Raw genomic sequence first — 16,722 nt, forward strand, 5'->3', positions numbered from 1 at the left:
GTGCTAGGTGGTTTGTCTAAAGGTCTAACCAGCATCTTTTCTATGGTGTTTCTTTAAATGCAATTGCATTTTGAAGGTCCTAATGGGCCCTGAAGGCCTTGGCTAGGGAGCCATAATGCTGGCAGCAGCTAGTTCTGCAAAAGGGCTTTAGGTCTGAGATTGAAAGGAAGGCTGCACCTCATTTAACTCAATGGCCACCATCCAAATCGTCCCAACAGTCAAGAAGTGGGCTGCTTTTCATGCCTCTTCTGTACACATCCTTTGTTTTTCTTTTTTGTCTTTGCCCATCCTTTCCCCAAATATCACAAAACACTGTTTCAGCCTGAAGTTTCAATTAGGTTCTGGCGTGATGAGCTCATGCCACGCTTTGTGTGGCCGCAGCCAGAACATCCTTCCCGGTGCTTTCTTTGAGAGGGAGTCGGGGCTGCTGAATTCCCTTTTCATGCCTCCACAAGGGAGCCTCCGTTTCTCATTTGTCCAAATCCTTGTTTTTCTTCGTGAAAGTGAAATGCTTGCATTTGATTGTGATGGGAATGGATTGACGTCTTTTCAAGTCCCGTGGAGGAATGAAAGCCCAGCTTACTCAGAGGGATAATCCCCCTGCATTCAGTCAACTTGAATGTGGAGGGCTGCATTCGTTTGGTAAATAGTGGCTGAGGGTCCCACCCCTGCCTTTTTCTCCGGGTGGTTGTGCGAATTTGGATGCAACGTGTTCTGCCTACAGAGAGGGCCTGAAAAAGTCTCTGAGCAAATAACCGGACCTGCAAAAGACAGACTAGCTGGCTGGTGTGTGCTTTCAGTGTCACAGCTCCTGTCTTAAGGAGAAAAGGATCCTTTTCTACACTTGCCATGTCAATTCCATGGGCTACCATGCAAGAGTAAATTTACCAAGCCAGCAAGGAGGAGCGCCCTCTGGGTTCCTGGCTCTTGTAGAGTCTCTGGGAAAAGGCAGGAGTCTCGCTGTTCAAAGCAGCCACTGGCTGGGGTCCTTTGTGTCTCTCCCTGTGTTTGTGCATGTGCAAGTGGCCCCTGCTCTGGCTGGCTGGCTGGCTGTTTATTTTGTTTGGAAAGCTCCTGACTGTCTGGGATTATATCTATTCATCCCCCTCTGTCCAGAGGCATGTAAATGAGCTTGTTAATTCAATGAAGCAATTGATTAGGCTCTTTTGTAATGTGCTCAGCACTGTCCTAGGCACAGCAGGAGGGCATGAAAGAAGCCTCAGTGGGGTCTTGATCTGTGACCTTGAGCAGCCCTGGAGCCTTTCTAAGCCTCCTGTTCTTGTCTGTGGAGCTACAAGGTCAGACTAGCTGATTTCTAGGACTCTTCTTGCTCTGAGGTTCTCTGACTGGGGTCATGAGAGCTGGAAAGACATGAAGCCAGCTTTAAAAAAAAGACCTATTGTGGTAAAGAATATAAATGAGTTATGTAGGAAACTATGTCTTTTGGTTGTATTCAGAGTAACATGCTTTCTCAGTTGCTTCGGTTGTGTCCAACTCTTTTCAACCCCATGGACTGCAGCCCACCAGGCTCCTCTGTCCATGGGATTCTTCAGGCAAGAACACTGGAGTGGGTTGCCATGCCCTCCTCCAGGGGATCTTCCCGACCCAGGGATCCAACCCATGTGTTCTGGGTGTCCTGCGTTACAGGCGAATTCTTTACCACTAAGTCACCAGGAAAGCCCCATTCAGAGTAGGATCGCTAGCAAATAAAAATAAGGATTGTCAGTTAAACTTGAGTTTCAAATAAACAAATAACTTTTTAATGTAAGTATTAGCTTGAGTATGTCCTATACAATATGTATTGTGCATCTGAAAGATTCAACTGGGCATTCTGCACTTTATCTGGCAACCCTGATCCAGAGAGATCATAAGAACTGTGGGCTTAAAGAAGAGTCACCTCTCCAGCCTCTCTCCTCTCCAGCCACACTGGTCTCCTTTCCACTCCTTGTGCCACAGGGCCTTTGCACAGGCTGAGACCCACTGCTGGAGAAGGCTTCCTCTCCATCCCCTCTCTCGTAAAACTAATTCATTCTTCAGATTTCAGTTCAAAAGTAACTTCCTTGGTAAAGCCTTTCCTGATTCCCTAGACAGAGTCCATCCTGTTCCATGTTCCCTGGAGACTGCTTTCAAAGCACTGCTCACCACTTTTAAGTTTGTGTATTTTATAGCCATATGCTGGAGGTAGGGTTTGTGTATGTAGATTGGAATGTCCACAGTATTCTGGTTAAATGAACAAAAATTTGAGGTACAGAGGTGTAAATGCCCATGGTATGTTTCCAGAACAGTGAAGAGAGCAATAGAGTGGCTATGGTTACTGAAAGATCCACTTGTAGAAAAACATGTCCTTGAACCCCATCGTTGGGGCTGGATATAGATGTTCTGAGGGAGTGGCTACAAGAAGAGTGGTAACAGGATGAAGTCATTCTTCAGTGGGTTTTATTAAGAGCCAGAAGGGAGAGCTGAGTCTGAGCTTACCTGGGGCTCCTTGAAGTTTTCCCCTGAATTCTGAGAATTTGTTATACAAAAAATTCTTTCCCTGAAGCCACAAAAACTTTCTTTCTCCTGAAATCTTTTTTTCTAGTGTCTTACCATGTCTGCTATTAAATGTTTAAAAGAGAGAGTCATCATTAGAACCGCTGCTTGGTTTTCAGGAATGTGGATTTGCTATATCTGCCCATACATTCATGCCGTAAGTTTTGCCACCTGATGGACCAGCTCATATTGTGTTATCACTGTGGAACAGACTCTGAAAGATACAGGGTTGGCCAAAAGTTTGTTCAGCTTTTTCTGTAATGTGGAAAACCCAAAAGAACTTTTTGGCCAACCCAGTCTATGCGTGCTTACTATGCACATATATACATGAACACATACCTGTATACATATACTCACTACACATTACACACATAATATGTAATGTCTGCTTGCTAAGTTGCTTCAATAGTGTCCAACTCTTTAAGTCTCTATGAACTGTTGCCTGCCATGCTCCTCTGTCCATGGGATTCCCCAGGCAAGAATTCTACAATGGGTGGCCACGCCCTCCTCCAGGGGATCTTCCCAACCCAGGGGTTGAACCCGTGTCTCTTATGTCTCCTAATTTGGCACAAATACACATGCGTAAATAAGTACACAAATTGTTATTAAGCAGCAATATGACTAAGTCACAACAACATGACTAAGTCACGTCTGACTCTGTGACTTCATGGATTACAGCATGCCAAGCTTCCCTGTCCTTCACTGTCTCCTGGAGTTTACCCAAACTCATGTCCATTGAGTTGGTGGTGCGATCCAAACATCTCATCCTCTGTTGCCCTCTTCTCCTCCTGCCCTCAGTCTTTCCCAGTATCAGGGTATTTTCCAATGAGTCAGCTATATATGTGTAATGAATACACAATACACCTGAATATATGTGTGTGTATGTGTGTGCTCAGTTGCTGAGTCATCTCTGACTCTTTGCCAGACTTCTCTGTCGGAATTTCCCAGGCAAGTGTATTGGAGTGGTTGCCATTTCCTCCTCTAGGGGCTCTTACTGACCGGGGGATTGAACCTGCATCTCCTGCATTGTCAGGTGAATTCTTTACCACAGAGCCACCCGGGGAGCCTGAATATATGCATACATGAATTCATACACCAAGACACGTGCAACATATATACATACTACACACATGCAAACCCACGCATGTACACACACATATATACATATATCTAATTTTTACTATAATAATGGCAGGTGGTAGGAGGTCAAGCTGCCCTTCTCTGGGCGAGGCCTGCAAAGGTGGTACCATTTCCTCTCTCTCTGAGTTTCTCGAGCCTCTGAGGCTTTTATATGCATGACAGTTTGTACCAGAGTTCCCTTCCCCAGCTTCTTTTTCAGAACTCTTAACAGCCTCAGTCCTTAGCAAGAAGAACTCCAGCCACATCATTTTTCTGGAGGATATGAATATATACTGTGTCTTATTAATAATATCCACATCCATCAGATTAGATCTATATTTTCCCCTAAGATACTGGTCATGACCTCCCACTTCTATTGACGCTGTCAAGCTGCTTTCCTGACAGTGGGCCAAACTGGCTTTCTATGGACAGAACCCCTTTCACACAATTTTTTTTTTAAATTAAATGTAACATTCTAAGATGTAGTGCTACATGTCACACTGCTTGAAGAGCTTTGAATAGCATGGTATTTTTTCCTAACAGTATTTGTTTTCAGTCACTTTTTCTGGCTTTGGATCTACATGAGACTAAAAAAGAACACATTTCAGAAAAAGGCTGGGTTACTTGGACAAAGTTGGCTTAACCAATTCCCGTGAAATGATGTGTCTAGGAACTTTCTCCAAATGGGAAGCTTCTGCCGTGCCATGGTCTGCTATCCAGTAAAGTCCAAGGGGTGCTAGCCATGCTGCTTCGTGGAACTCGAGACAAGTGTGTTCATTCTTTCTGCAGGAATGATGGTCCTGTGCACCGTGGGCTGCCAGCCAGCCTCTGCAGCCTCATCCCAGCTCATCCCCCTTTGTTCTCCACTTCCACCGTGGAGGATGTCTCTTCACCCTTTGAATGGGCCCTGTGTGGTCCCAGTGAGTGATGTGCAGGTCACTCAGCCTCCCTGAGCCTCTGTGTCCTCACCCTCCAGAGGTGAGGATTAGCCGAGTTGATGTATATGAAGGGTCTGGCACATACTAGGTACTCAGTAAACAGTAGACACTGGGGTGCTGGCCAAGACTCTAGAGAGTCCCTTGGACAGCAAGAAGATCAAACCAGTCAATCCTAGAGGAAATCAACCCTGAAGATTCATTGGAAGAGCTGAGACTGAGCTGAACCTCCAATACTTTGGCCCCCTGATGAGAAGAGCCAGCTCATTGGAAAAGACCCTGATGCTGGGAAAGATTGAAGGCAAGAGGAGAAGGGGGTGACAGAGGATGAGATGGTTGGATGGCATCACTGACTCAATGGACATGACTTTGAGCAAACTCAGGGAGATAGTGAAGGACAGGAAAGCCAGGCATGCTGCAGTCCATGGGGTCGCAAAGAGTCAGACACGACTTAGTGACTTAAAAACAACAAAACATGTAGACATAAAAAATTGTGAAAGGCAGGAAGAGGTTAGGCAGCCAGATGCAAATGCAGGTGGTAAAAAAGAGAAATTCCTTTTCCCTCTTCATTTCCTACACAGTGTGGACTGTACCTGCCAGCTCAGAAGGGAACTTCATCCTTGCATGGCTCAACTGGCTGGCTTGCATGTATAAAACCTTTGATTTTGAACATCATTTTGTGTGTCTGCTTTGGCAGTGCATTCCTGGGGTGACAACTAGTGGTCTGGTTGCTGGGTAGGTCTCCTTTCCCTCTCTGGGTTCAGTAGCACCAGTTAGAACAGTGGTTCTCAAAATGTGGTTTCTGGACTAGCAGCATTGGCATCACCTGGGACCCTCTTAGAAATGCAGATTCTCAGACTTCCCTGGTGGTCCAGTGGTTAAGAATGCACCTACCAATGCACAGGACACAGGTTCGATTCCTAGTGTGGGCAGATTCCACATGCCATGGGGCCCATGGGCTGCAGTGTGCGCGCCTCAAATACTGAACCCACTTGATGCAACTATTAAAGCCTGGGAGCTCTGGAGCCCATGCTCTGCAATAAGAGAAGCCACGATAATAAGAAGCCCACACATCACAGCTACAGAGTAGCCCCCTGTTGCTACAACTAGAGAGAGCCTATGTGCAGCAACGGAAACCCAGCAGAGCTGAAAATAAATGACTTAATTTTTAAAAAAGAAAGAAAGGCAGATTCTGGGGCTCCACTCCAGACTTAATGAATCAGAAACTCTAAGGGTGGTGTCCATCAATCTGTTTTAATGTGACTTCAAGGTGATTCTGAATACAGTTAAGTTTGAGAACCACCTCATTAAAGTGTTACCTACTAGAAATACATGTGAGTCTGAGCAGTGCTAAGAGGAATTTAACATCTCTGGAACATCAAGCCAATGAATTTTCAGGACTTAATGAACACATTTTGTGTACTGTTTCTAATCCAGATCTCCAAGCTTATAGAGACTAACAATTGAATAAGATTCACTAGGGTACCGCTTGTGAATTTCTAAAGTTTTAGTTACATAGTCGCAGTGTGGGATAGAAGGTTAGGGATATTACATAATTAATGAGACGTATGCTTTCGCATTTAAGTTTTTATACTGGAATGCACCCCAAACAATTTCCTTTTCAGAAGAGGAAAGAGCTAAGAATTCGACAGTATTGCCCCTCTTCTCTTCTTTTTTAGAACAGTTTTCTAATTCCAGAGAAGAGTCTGGGCTCTTAGAAGCATTCTCCTCATCTTATTTTCCATAACTTTGTCCTGGAAAATATAGTCTGGGGGAAAGCAGTTTAAATAGTAATCATCTGTGTCTAGTGCAGAGTTTGAAGATCCTGTGTCATAAACAGGGGGAATAGCACATAGATAATGTAGTCGACAGAGGTCAAACCTGGCGTGGCTCTGTGGCTATAACTTGCTCTGTCTGTCCTTGGATTATTCCACCCCAACCAAATGCTACAAAATCCATGCCCACTGCTAGGGCTTTGGGCAAACCCCCTTTTATTTTATTTAAACCTGGCATACACAGTTAAGACATTGCATCCACATGTTTCTAATTCGTTTACACTTCACTCATCAGCATGTGTTGGGTAAGCACCCTGCCACGTCTGAGTTTTATGAGCTGCGTTTACGAGGCTGCTTTTCTTGAACAGGGATATCGTATATTCTACCCAAAAAAAGGGAACTTGAGTCTGGGAAATGAGGGCTCGGTGTTAAACTTGGAGTGAACTTGTGAAGTTTGAATGGATCCAAAACTAAGCACAGATGTTATCCATTCTCCAGGAATAGCCTCATGTATTTATTCACAGAATATCTCTCCTCTTCTTACCTGAAATTTTCTCTCTACTTTAAGGGATGGCCAGGGAATGTGCATTTGTCTGCAAAGCTTGAACCTCATCTCCTGCCACTTTGAGGAGTCTCCCTCTTACTTACTCCCTCCAAGCTAAGGCAAACCTTGGTAGTAGCAAAGCTGGATGAAATCTAGAACCTTCCACAGCATGTTGCTTTCTTAGAAAGCAACATTTTGCTCTCCCACTTACTCTGAGTTCCTGAAAAGACAGCAAGGAGTTTTACAGTTTTGTGCTAATTTTGAATAGAGATGGAAGGGACTTACCACTGATAAAACTGCACAGAGTTCCATTTCTCAGAACCCAAATTATTGGACTTCATTTTCACATTCTTTATAAAATTAATTTTATTGTTTAATCTGAGTTAATCTGCATGCATGTATCTTAGAGAGTCAAATAATTCTACAAACTTTGCCCATCCCCTACTATTCTTTCCTCCTCAACAATTTTAATTGTTCCTTTGATATTTTCTTTTTTACCTCCGAATAATGTTTATATTGTTACTTCTGGATTTCTTAGTTTCAGGATTTTCTGTTGAAGGTGAGGATTGTAGCCCTCTTTCATCGTCCTCGCCCTCCACCTCACCACATGTACACACTTCCCATCCCACATACTCTTGATGGAATTATGTGGTAATTCTGTTAGATTAATAACCAGCGCTTCCAGTGTAACTGCCTGCATGCTCTTCACAGCTGAGCCACATAGTGTAATAGGTCAGAGCTCCAGGATGCCGATCCCCAGGTAGAGATTTGTGGCCAGTGTTTTTTAGAGAGTGATTCAGGAACAGCTTCTGTGGGGGGTACAAGATGTAGGATTGAACAACTCTGAGCTGGGTCAGCCCTGTAGAGTTACCCCACCCCGAGACGGAATGGGCCATTGTACAACCACACAGACCGATCATTGGACAGGGGCTACCCCAGGGAAGGAGGTTGGGGAGGCGGCTTCCTTAGGCTGGGGGTGAGTTCCAGAAAAACACAGCTGTGAGCTACCAGCTGGCAGCGCTCCCACCTGCTGGGGGAACCCTGACTTGGATCAGGATGGTAGCAGTAGGTAATCTGAGCACCCCTTGCACCCTTGTCCGGGCTCTTGGTGGACTCCTTCCATCAAGAAATTTTCTGGTTATTTATTTGATGATTTCTTGGGGAATTGGTAAAGAATCCGTCTGCAATGTGGGAGACCTGGGTTCATTCCCTGGGTTGGGAAGAGCCCTTGGAGAAGGGAAAGGCTACGCACTCCAATATTCTGGCCTGGAAAATACCGTGGACTGTATAGACCATGAGGTCACAAAGAGTTGGACACAACTGAGTGACTTTCACTTGGGGATCTAGGAAGCTAACTGCTGCCACTTTTCTTTTAAAAAAAAATAATAATAACAGCTCTATTGAGAGAAAACTCTCCTACCTTAAAAGTCACCAGTTTAAATAGTACAAGTTACTGGTGTTTAGTATGTTTGGAGTCATGCTATCATCACCTCAATATAATTTCAGGACATTTTCATTGCCCGAGAAGAAAGTCCATATCCATTAATAGTTGCTCCACATTCTGTCCTCCCTCCCGTCCCTGGAAACCACTAATCTACTTTCTACCTCTGTATGTTTGCCTATTCTGAATATTAGATATAAATGTAATTATACAATATATGCTTTTTGTGATTGACTTTTTTCACTGAGTATAATGTTTTCATGGTTTATATGTTGTAGCATGTACCAGTGTGTGCCACTTCATCCCCATCTATTGTCAAATATTTTCTGTATGGATATACCACATTTTCTTTATCCATTTATCACTGGAAGGACATTTGGATTGTTTCCACTTATAAGCTATTATGAATAATACTTCTATGAATTTTCATGTACAAATTTTCGTGAAGATGTGTGTTTTCATTGCTCATTGTTATACACTTAGAAGTGAAATTGCTGGGTCATACGGTAAATCAACATTCTGATGAACTGCCAAATGTATTCCAAGAAAACTGTTCCATTTTACAGCCCTGTCAGCATCGTAAGAGGGTTCTGATTTCTCTACATCCTTGCCAATGTTTCTTATCATCTTTTTCTTTTTTCAACCATCCTCCTATGTGTGAAGTGGTATCTCATTTGTATTTGTATTGAGTGGTTTCAATTTGTATGTGTGAAGTGGTATCTCATTTGTATTTGTATTGAGTGGTTTCGATTTGTATTTCCCTGATGACTAATGATATTGAGCATCTTTTCATGTGCTTAGATTTGTAATAAGCGGAAGAGCTTCATAATCCAAGATCATGAAGATTTATGCCTATGTTTCCTTCTAAGATTTTTTTTTTTTATAATCTTAGCTTCTACATTATGGTTGATGATCCATTTTGAGTTCATTTTTTATATATGGTGGTTCAGCTTCATTTTTTTTGCACATAGATATGCAAACGGAAGCCCTGCAAATGTATTTTTATGTGGCATTTTAAAGTGGTTGGGGGGTATGGGCAGGGTCTGGAGAAGTCAGTGGTTATGTAATTTTAAAAAATATGTATTTATTTTTGGCTGTGCTGGGTCTTCACTGCTGTGTGCAGGCTTTCTCTAGTTGCAGTGAGTGGGGGCTACTTTCTAACTGTGGTGTTCAGGCTTCTCATTGTGGTGGCCTCTCTTATTGTGGAACACAGGCTCTGGGACATGTGGGCTTAAGTAGTTGTGGCTTCTGGGCCCTAGAGCGAGGGCTCAGTAGTTGTGGTGAAAGAGCTTAGTTGCCCCGTGACCTGTGAGATCTTTCTGGAGCAGGAACTGAACCCGTGTCCCCTGCATTGACAGGTGGATTCTTAACCACTGGACACCAGGGAAGTCCAGGGCTTATGTAATCTTATAAGAAGCTCTACGTGGAGTATTGCTAAGGCAGCAGGATTCTAGGCAGTTTTGTTAAGTAGTCACTTGTCTCCAGGTTTCACCTGTCTCCTAGGATCTCCTTTTTCCTTGCTGCAAGTCTGAGAGGCAGGGACATTGCCTAAGCCACACAGGCATAGGGTTAGAGCTAGCTGGTTTGGGCCACAGGTAGAAGAAACCCAGACTTATGGTCATTCCTCTGGTCATTCCTTAAGGTTATTCCTCTGGTTATTCCTCTGGTTATGTAGCCCATTTGCTGTCATTGTCTCCTGATTAACCATCATTTTTGTTGTTGTTGTTGTTCTCAGAAAGTTCTTCTGTAGTATGGTTGCAAAATTGAGGAATAAACTTGTGGCTGCCAATGATACTATTCCTAAGGATAGAAGTAATTGGGAGGAAGCCCAGAGACATCAGAACTCAAAACCCTTGCCCTCTGTGGGGCTGCTTTATAAACACTTTTATTACATCAAAATGCAATGCACTTGGATAGTTCCTGCGATAGCTTCAGTAAGTAAGGAGCTGGGAGAGAGGAAATGGGGTCTGGATAGATATATGACACAAGAATGCAGGTTGTAGGAGGTTAGCTTCCCTCCAACTTGTCACTTCCTTTCCTGGGCCTGGTGTGTATGTGTGCGTGTGCGTGTATGTGTGTTTCATCTATAAAATGACAGTTTGGTTTCAGATAATTCCCGTAGTGCTTCTGTCTTTGGTAATCTTTGACTTTTCCAAGATCACTTCATAGCTTTTGGGCAGCTAGGGTAGGAAATCAAGTCTCTTGACTTCTCCGATAGAGCTCAGAATGCACAGAAGATTCAGTCTTCCCTAATCCATGTGGTACCACAGGTTGCCTGAGATTTCCTGTTAGCGGTTTTCAATGGCTTTGGAGTAGAAGGAAGTTCATTGCTATGACAGTCAGGCAGCCACACTGGGGAAAATATGATGTATTGTGTTGTGTAGGAAAAAGTCAGTATTATCCAGTGCAGTAATCAGATTTTCAGACAAAGGCATGACCCTGGAACATGCTGTCTATGGCTGAGCATCGCGTTAGTCTCGTCTCCAAAAACAGTTAAACAAAATCAGTGTGTACTTGGCATGTCTCTCTCCCTTGGATATGGAAATATATCTCGCCTGAACATTTTTCTCATTCTTATTTTGGAGGCAACTAGATTGCTCTGAAAATATTAGTCATAGCAGTAATTGATTTAGTATTTGTTGAGCAGCAGGCTCTGTGTGAGGTAACAGAAATATAAAGAAAGACTCTGAGGTAGGGGTTTCTATCTAGTAGAGAGAGAGGAGAGAAAAACAAAAATTAAAACACCTCCAAAGGCCAATATTTATTTTTTCTGTCCCTCCCTTTGGGGCTTCACTGGTGGCTCAGTCAGTAAAGAATCCACCTACAATGCAGGAGACTGCCTGCAATTCAGAAGACCCCGGTTTGATCCCTCGGCTGGGAAAATCCCCTGGAGAAGGAAACGGCAACCCACTCCAGTATTCTTTCCTGGAAAATCCCATGTACAGAGGAGTCTGGTGAGCTACGGTCCATGGGGTCGAAAGAGTTGGATGTGACTGAACAACTGAGCACACGTCCTTGCCTTTATTCCTCAGTTATTTGTTGAGCATTCACCCCGTGCCCAAGCTCTCTGCTGAGCGCTGGAGATACAAAAGTGAGTAAGACAGACACATCTCAGACTCCCCGGTGGCCCAATGGTTCAGAATTCACCTGCCAATACGGAGGACATGAGTTCGATCCCTGCTCTGGGAAGATCCCATATGCAGTAGTTAAGCCGGTGCACCACAGCTACTGGGCCTGCCCTCTAGAGCCCAAGAGCCACAACTACTGAGCCCATGTGCTGTAACTACCGAAGCCTGCACGCCCTACAGCCCATGCTTTGCAACAAGAGAAGCCACCGCAATGAGAAGCCCAGGCACCGTAAGGAAGAGTAACGCCTGCTTACTGCAGCTAGAGAAAGCCCTCACACAGCAACAGACACTGTGCAGACACAAATAAATTAGTTAAAAAAGACAGACACATCTCTGTGGTCCCTCAAAGCCATGCCTTAAATGATGTTTTTTGAACCGTATAGTAGAGGAGACTGGATCAGCCTGTGATACACGGACTTAGAGGGAAGATCAGGATCCATGGAGGGCTTCCTGGAGAGGGTGACCTGGGACCTAAAGCAAAGTAGAAGCAGATGCTAGTCAAGTAGGCAAAGCCAGAGGAGCAGTGATCAGTAGCGGCACAGAGGAAGTGCTTCGTTGGAAATAGAACAGTAGGAAATGAGACTATAAAGGTAGGTGAGGTTCAGCTCTTGAAAGGACTTTAGACTTCAATCTAAGGTGATAGGCACACCACTTAAATGTCTCATAATGGAGGAATTATTACAGGAAACTTGGGCCATTTAAAAGAACATAAAATGGAATAACTGCATAGATTTTAAGTAATAAAAAGCAGAGCACAAACATTGCGTGCTCACTGTGATTACTGATTTATATGATATAATTGAGACTGTTAAAGATGGGAGGATGCCTAAAAGTGAAGTCCTATTTGTATTCTGAGATTCTTTAAGAATTCCTTTATGATATTCACTCAGCATCAAATCTCTCCTACGTGTGCAGATCAAGATGCAATCTCTTCTCTCCACCATCAAATACAGAGAGATCTAATACTTTTAATGCATTTTAAATGTGTGTGACTGTGAGATGCCGAGGATAGGCACATTCATAGAGACAGAACATAGATTTGGCGGCCACCAAGGTCTTGGGAGGAGGAGAGAGGTTGGGGTCACAGCTAATAGGTCCAGTGTTTCCTTTCTGGGGTGATGGAAATGTTCTAAGGTTAGTTTGTGAAAATGGTTGTAAACATTGTGAGTATACTAAAAACCGTTGAGATACATGCTTTGGTTAAAATGGTTAATTTTATGTTATGTGAATTTTATCTTGATAAAAAAATACGGAAAGATAAAAGATGCTGATTGGCTTTTGTTGTTGTTTTTGGTAGTCAAAGGCAACCGGAAGTGTGAGCTGAACTGCCAGGCGATGGGCTACCGCTTCTATGTGCGGCAAGCTGAGAAGGTCATTGATGGCACCCCCTGCGACCAGAATGGCACGGCCATCTGTGTGTCCGGGCAGTGCAAGGTAAGTGCCCCGGACTGGGGTATCTGCAGTGGGCCTCGGGGTGTTTGGTCTGTGCCTGCCAACTGCGCTGTTTGCCAGGCTGTGGTATGCTTCCTCCCCATCACTTGTGGTCCACCCCCCGCCCCCATCCACCGCCCCACCCCCACTCTGAACCATGAGCTCTGGGAGAAGTGGATTAAACGGGGTGGTTTGTTCTGCTCTGAGTTTTCGATCTTTGGGAGTTGCCAAGTCTCACTCTGGCATTTCGATTATTAAGTGGTTTACATTTACATCATGTGCGCTGTAAAGAAACTCAGCGATCTTTCCTTGTTGGATCTGGAGCTTCTTCCTTACCTCTGAAGAGGAGGTTATGAAAAGGGCACTGCTGGATCAGTCAAGAGGCGGTTGGCGTCATCAGGGTGGCATTTTAAGGGCATGGCATATTTTATCTTGCCTCCCACCAACTGCGGCAGGCTTCCAAATGAAAGCGGTCCAGTGCCTTTATAGCCGAAGTTGTACTTTCAGCAGGAAGTTTTCAGCCTCCTTGGACTTCTGAAGTCTGTTCCAAGAACTCCCCGCCCTGCATTCTGGGCTGGAGAGAATCCTTGTGGGATGCTACCCTTTGACAGAAAGCACCATTTGCTTAAAAACAGGCGCCCCAAAGGAGATGGCACCAGTTCCACAGTCATATCCATTGGGCCCTGAACGTCCACCCTCCTTTCATCTATAAATGTAAGAGTGGAGGTCTGACTCTAGCAGGTAAATGACTCTTTGGAGCCCAGGCTATGATTCTGTCTTAATTAACACTCAATCACAGGCAGGACTAAGTTTCATCAAAGGAAGAGCTCTTTGGCTATCACATCTAAAAGTTCATGTTGTACTTTCAATGTAAATTGCTGCATTGTTTAGTATTAGAGCTACTCAAGTATGATTTATAAGCACCTCCTTCCCCCTCCAGTCTTTTTCTTAATGAGGTTTTAAATAGAATACAAAATAATTTATCAAAGCAGTATGAATATTCTGGGGCTTCTCAGATGGCTCAGAGGCAAAGAATTTGCCTGTTTTGCAGGAGATGCAGGTTCGATACCTCGGTTGGGAAAATCGCTGGGAGAAGGTAATGGCAACCCACTCCAGTATTCTTGCCTGAGAAATCTCATGGACAGAGGAGCCTGGTAGGCTATAGTCCATGGGGTCGCAAAGAGTTGGAAAGGACTCAGCAACTAAACAGCAATGACATGGATAGTCTGAGATTGTGAGTAAAGAAAGGAAAAAACTGTCATTTGATATTTGGTGCATGTGAAGTTGCCTTTGGACACACAAGAAACCCACAAAGCTTTGAGATGGGATTCAAAAGTGGCAAGGAATATGGTGGGGAGCACACTGCAGGCTGAGACCCATGTGGCCCCAATTTCGACTCCTTTGGAAAAACCACGGCGTTTCATGCATCCCTTCTATCCCTACTGTCTTCAGATAATACTGAAGGAAGTCCCATTAGAGTTTGTGATTTCCGACTCAACTAGTCCCTTCTTCTAAATGTTAACTGAGCCTGAAATGATGCACTTTATAGCAACCTAGCTTTTTTTTTCGGATCCTGAATCAACTGTTTAATTTCCTAAATACAAGTGCACACTGCTGGGAGATGTTATAATGTAGTGGTTAAAAACATGCCCTCTGAAGTCAGACTGCTTGCATTCAAATCCTACTTCTTCCATCAATGACTGTGTAAACTTGCACAAGTTCCATGAGCTCTCTGTGCCCCTACATCACCTACAACACGAGGAGGACGTACCTACCTCCTGTGTTGTAGTGAGGAGTCATGAGCTAATACACATATGGTTCTCATTATCAGTTCCGGCACTTGGTAAAGCAGGCTGACTTTTCCTAGTATTATGTTCACTTATGCCCTCATATGACCTGTTGTGTTTGAATTTTTTATGCAGAAATACTTGAATTTTTTTAGCAGATTATAGATTTGTGAGATTCACATTATCGTATTTGGCAGAAAAATTAAAATACTTTAATTGACAGATACATCTTTATAATAATTTTTCCTTATATATTTTGGCTGCAATTTAAAATTTTTTTTTCTATTTTTAAATTGGAGGATGTTTGCTTTAAAGTGTTGCGTTAGTAGAACAACGAGACTCAGCCAGCTGTATACATATATCCCCTCCCTGTTGAGCCCCTCTCCCCCCACCTCCATCCCACTCCTCTAGGTCATCACCCAGCACCAGGCTGGCCTCCCTGTGTTATGTGGCAGTATCCCACTAGCTGTCTGTTTCACACATGGTAGCGTATGTGTCACTGCTTCTTTCTCAACTCGTCCCACCCTCTCCTCCTGTTGTGTCCACAAGTTCATTCTCTACGTCTGTGGCTCTGTTCCTGCCCTGCAAAAAGGGTTAATTGGTACCATTTCTCTAGATTCCATGTATATATATGCATTAATATATGATATTTGCTTTTCTCTTTCTGATTTGTTTCACTCTGTATAATAGGCTCTAGGTTCAGCCACTTCAGTTCAAATGATTCACATTTGTCCCTTTTGATGACTGAGTAATATTCCATTGTGTATATGCACCACAGCTCATCTGTTCATCTACTGATGGACATCTAGGTTGCTTGCGTGTTCTGGCTATTGTAAGTAGCGCTGCAATGCACACAGGGGTGCATGTGTTCGCATTACCTTTTGAGGCAGTGTCCCTTTGCTGTAGCGTGAGTCTTCAGGGGATCTTAGATTCTATGTTGGTAGGTCGGGGGAAAGTCCTGAATAGTCTATTTTTATAACAAGATCCCATGTGATGCTGATGCTGCTGGTCCATGGGTCATATTTTGAGTAGCAAAGTTTTAAAGGACCCTTTGATTAAAGCAGAGTTCACAAAGAGCCAGAAATGTAAATATAGAGTGGTGAGATGAGTTGGAAGGAAGAGGAAATGTGGTCTGTTTCCACTGGGGGAGCTTGTTTTCTTAGTATTGCCTTAAGTGCCTCTAAGCTGATGATATGAAAGAAAAACAAATACTAATAAGGACATATGGGTATGAATTCTTACTAACTGATGAAAACTAATGGTGTCAGACAACACAGTTTGCAGATGATAGTTGCAAGAAGACCGAGACAGATATTCCCCAGGATGTGAGTAGATGAATAGGAATTTGATGTTAATAAGGACAGCTTTGATATTACTTCCTATTTGTTCTCTGTGTATTTACCCAAAATTTGCTCATAGACATTGTTGGAACAACTGACTGTCCTGTCCTCACTAGAACTTCAGTTTAAATAATCAGAAGTACATTTGCTTCCCAGGCTAAGCTCTATTTACTCTGTAACTTTCAAAGGGTAGAGTGCCTTTTTTGAATATTTGATTGGAAGCCCGGAATTCAAATTGCTATCTCTGCCTCTCTGACCTGTGACTGGGAGGGCTATCACTCTCCAACAGGAGTGTCTGCATCTGAAATAGCTCCACAGAGCCTCTGCCAGCCACAGAGAGGTAAAAGCAAACCCAGGCCTGCAACAAAAGTTAATGAAAAGTGACAAGCACTAAATGAGAATATGAGCTAAACCCACACAAGAGTAGCTGGGGGAGAAGGGCGTGCTCCCAACACCAAGCCGCAGAAAGGCCCCAGGCCCTCCCAGAGCAAGCTGGAATGCTCTTCCAGCGCCCATGGAGTGCTCCCTGGCCAGCCTGCGTTTACCCTGTCCCTGGAGCTCCACTGATGTTTTCCATCCAAGAGTGGCAAGAGAAGCCAGGCTGTAAGAATGCAGAAGTCCTTGGGCTCAGGGTTGGAGAACATGGGAATTCCTCTCCAGTCCCTCAGAAGTGTGTGACGCGTCCTTTCT

At 43.9% G+C, this 16,722-nt stretch overlaps 1 protein-coding gene across 2 annotated transcripts in view; it reads left to right on the forward strand.

Annotated features, from left to right (window-relative positions):
* Window positions 1-16,722, forward strand: part of THSD4 (thrombospondin type 1 domain containing 4) — a 630,546-nt gene that overhangs the window by 269,456 nt on the left and 344,368 nt on the right. For both annotated transcript variants that reach the window (XM_065940121.1, XM_065940122.1), the window contains exon 7: window positions 12,772-12,908. In XM_065940121.1, coding sequence (XP_065796193.1) covers window positions 12,772-12,908 — 137 coding nt within the window. The remainder of the gene's footprint in view (window positions 1-12,771; window positions 12,909-16,722) is intronic.

The sequence above is a fragment of the Muntiacus reevesi genome, chromosome 7 (genome assembly GCF_963930625.1).
Source record: "Muntiacus reevesi chromosome 7, mMunRee1.1, whole genome shotgun sequence".
NCBI lineage: Eukaryota > Metazoa > Chordata > Mammalia > Artiodactyla > Cervidae > Muntiacus > Muntiacus reevesi.